Below are 3013 nucleotides of genomic sequence, written 5' to 3' on the forward strand. Positions count from 1 at the left end.
AACACAACAATTTGGTCAGTAGGCCATGAGGTAACTATTGCAAAATATACAGTGTATGTTCTGCATAAACATAACTTCCCAGATTTTTATATTCGATACAAATCTACAATAACCAAATGTAGCTTTTTATAGTGTATAATTTATCATCAATAAAATTAAACTTCATTACAATAAGCTTCAAATTATTTGATTAAAATTAAAACGTAAACCATAGGTAGCTACCCTTTTCACATATATGTATAGCTCCGAAATCTGATAACTGCTTACTGGTGCAAAAACAATATTTAAGCTAGTCTGATTATTTACTTTTTCCTTAATATATAGAGTATATATACAGCTGACAAAGACAGTACTATATATATCAACTTTTCATACTAAAATGACCTGCTTGGTAATAGTTTGAGAACCATAATACTTAGATATCCCAGCGATTTTTTATTATGATTTTGTTTGTTTAAATTGGTATATATATATAGATATCTCTATATATAAGTTGGGGATAGATGTTACAATCAAAGGTTTACTGTCTAGTTATACAGAAAAGACTTATTACACTACAGAGCTATACTCTATGCAACTTTTATAATAAACAACCTGAGTTCAAATTGAATTCTAGCTTTCACAATCACATCTGGTACAGCACCCAAGCACATAAGTTGAGTCACAAACATAATTACCACAATAAAACACTGTGTTCAAGTATTACAGCAGACCTCTGCCGCGCAAAGGGCAAATTAAATTAACTACGTAGTCTAAACTCTACAGTCCGCAAATAGTTGTGCATTACGACAAGGTAGGTTTTTTTGTGTTTTGTTTTGTTTCTTTGTAAGTGAAGAATAGGTAGAATTATACAAGCCCACAAACAGCCTTCCGCGCTAATGCCCCGTTTTTCTTTCCTATTATAAAATTGAAAGTATTACGGTACCTCCACAGTAGCACTGGCAAACCGATATTTCAATGCTACTGTTACAAGGTACATTAACCATTAGAATTTGCCATGAAAAAAAAAAAGAGGCCTGGGCACAGTCGCATTGTGTGGTGGGGTTGGAGACGGGGAGGGAGGATTTTCTTTAAAAAAAAAAAAGTAACCTGTGTTTCCTCATTATTCATCCTTTGCTCGGTCTTTGTTGATTTTCTTCATTTTCATCCTCCTGTTTTGAAACCAAATTTTCACTTGTCTCTCAGTTAAATTAAGGAGTCTAGCCACCTCGTATCTACGGTCCCTAGTGAGATACATATTGAACAAAAACTCCTTTTCCAGTTCCAGCGTTTGGTGCTTGGTGTAGGGACAGCGCTTTTTCCGGGTGGATCTTGCGTGCAGCCAATTTGCAGCTGGATTATCTACAATAAAAGAGCAGAAGTTCAGGGGAGGGAGGAAGCCACGTCGCACCACAGTTTGGTGCCCTGACTTTAAAAGCCTAGGTAGCCTGATATTAGGGTTTACGACATGCCTTTCCTTTCAGCAGACATACAGGATGGTTAGGCACAATGGAATCAAAATACAGACACATGGAGAGGTCACATAGAAACGCACGCGGTAAAAGCCCAGCCCCCGCCTACTCTCGCCTTGATATTGTTTATAGAATGTGATTTTAAAATAGACTGTCCCTCCTCCTCCTCCTCCTCACCGCCCGGGGAGGACTAGTGGGCTTAGAATGTCACTGGGAAAACATTTCAGTTTTTAATTCTGACCTTCTTCCGTGTCACCACTGTAAGGTTTTAAGGAGATAGCGAGTCACTATACAGCTAGCTCAATTAAGCCTCGGTTGCTTATTCGCCTTATTTGCATACTCATTATTTCGTGCATTAACATCGAGCCTATTGTTCTGTTAGATTTACAGCAAGAAAATGAAGAAAATGAAGAGGTTTCTGTTTCCATCCTTACAGTAACTACCCTGGGCTGTTTCTTGCAAGATACTCGTGACAAAAGAAGCCAATGCTTCCCAAGGATTTCCCAAAAGTCCGTACCCGGGGAACCCACGTCTGGCCGAGCTGTGCCTGGACGTTCAGGCATTCTAATTCACGTTGTAAGAGTTCAGACATGCACAGTTCCCTTTAAGATCGAACTACACCCGAGCAACGGCAACTGCTAGTTATTTAGTTAGCCCAAGATGCTAACCTCCCTGCAGCCTGATGAGACCTGAAGTCCATTACCCTTGCAGTTGCACTTACTTGGATCAATCTGTGGTTTTTCTCCGTTTGTCTCATTTTCTCCATTGTTTTCAGAGAACGCACCTTCGCTGGGTTGCTTATCCCTATCAGCTGGAGGAGAACCACAAGCATAATCAGACAGAGACAACGTGTGAGTGTCAAACGTGGTACAGTCACCCCTTCTGGCCGCGAGCGGTTCAGGTTTAATGCCGTAATGCCTGCTGGAAGGTAACCCAGGGAAAGACAATGAGCCCGGCATAGGCTCTAGCCACGAACGCATGTACCTGCCGTCAGGCGCTGCCATTGGTGCCTGGTGATGCACATATGGATGGTACACAGTGGGCACGTTATTAGCGCTCGGAGGGTGAACGGGGTTCCAGGAAGTGCTAAAGACTGAAGTTTTCGACTGAAAACTGCATGGGGTGAATTCAGGGTGCTCGCTCAGGGCTGGCTGTCTCGTTGGCGGTGCCAGTGGAGCAGAGGCATATCTGGACTGCACCAGGTCTTCACTCTCGTGAATTATGAAAGAGTCCACATAATAATTGCTGAGCGTCCCTGAAGTCGACATTGCCATTCAACAAACACAGAGCAGGACCTGCTGAAATTATGAAACTGCAGATTTCATGTAACAACTTGGTCCTTGCAAGAAGTACAGTCACCTAATAAGTTGAAGGCTGCCTGTCAGCCCATTGGTTGCCAGAGTCACATGGCAGGGTAGCAGAACAATAAAGTATAAATCACTCCGCAGGCTATTAATGGGTCAGTGTTTTCCAGTCATAATTTTTATAGCAAAGCCATATGTTTTTATGCAAAGGGATATTTGAGTTGTACTATAAAGTTTGTTTTAATTGTGGCCAACTGA

General features: G+C 41.4%; 1 protein-coding gene across 1 annotated transcript; it reads right to left on the bottom strand.

Annotated features, from left to right (window-relative positions):
* Positions 1–1102: 1102 nt before the first annotated feature.
* HOXA9 (homeobox A9) lies at positions 1103–2725 on the bottom strand. The gene is made up of 2 exons (XM_030549323.1): positions 2173–2725; positions 1103–1341 (listed from the first exon to the last, which is right to left on the bottom strand). The coding sequence occupies exons 1-2, from the start codon at positions 2723–2725 to the stop codon at positions 1103–1105; spliced, it is 792 nt and encodes a 263-aa protein (XP_030405183.1).
* Between the last annotated feature and the right edge of the window lie 288 nt (positions 2726–3013).

The sequence above is a fragment of the Gopherus evgoodei genome, chromosome 2 (assembly GCF_007399415.2).
Source record: "Gopherus evgoodei ecotype Sinaloan lineage chromosome 2, rGopEvg1_v1.p, whole genome shotgun sequence".
In the NCBI taxonomy this organism is placed as follows: Eukaryota; Metazoa; Chordata; order Testudines; family Testudinidae; genus Gopherus; species Gopherus evgoodei.

What these genes read in the sequence shown, in the direction of transcription:
- HOXA9 (XM_030549323.1), bottom strand. Translation starts at nt 2,725, where the DNA reads ATGGCAATGTCGACTTCAGGGACGCTCAGCAATTATTATGTGGACTCT. An exon ending in AAAACCACAGATTGATCCAA is followed by an intron (nt 1,342 to 2,172) that starts GTAAGTGCAACT and finishes CTTTTATTGTAG; the next exon opens with ATAATCCAGCTGCAAATTGG.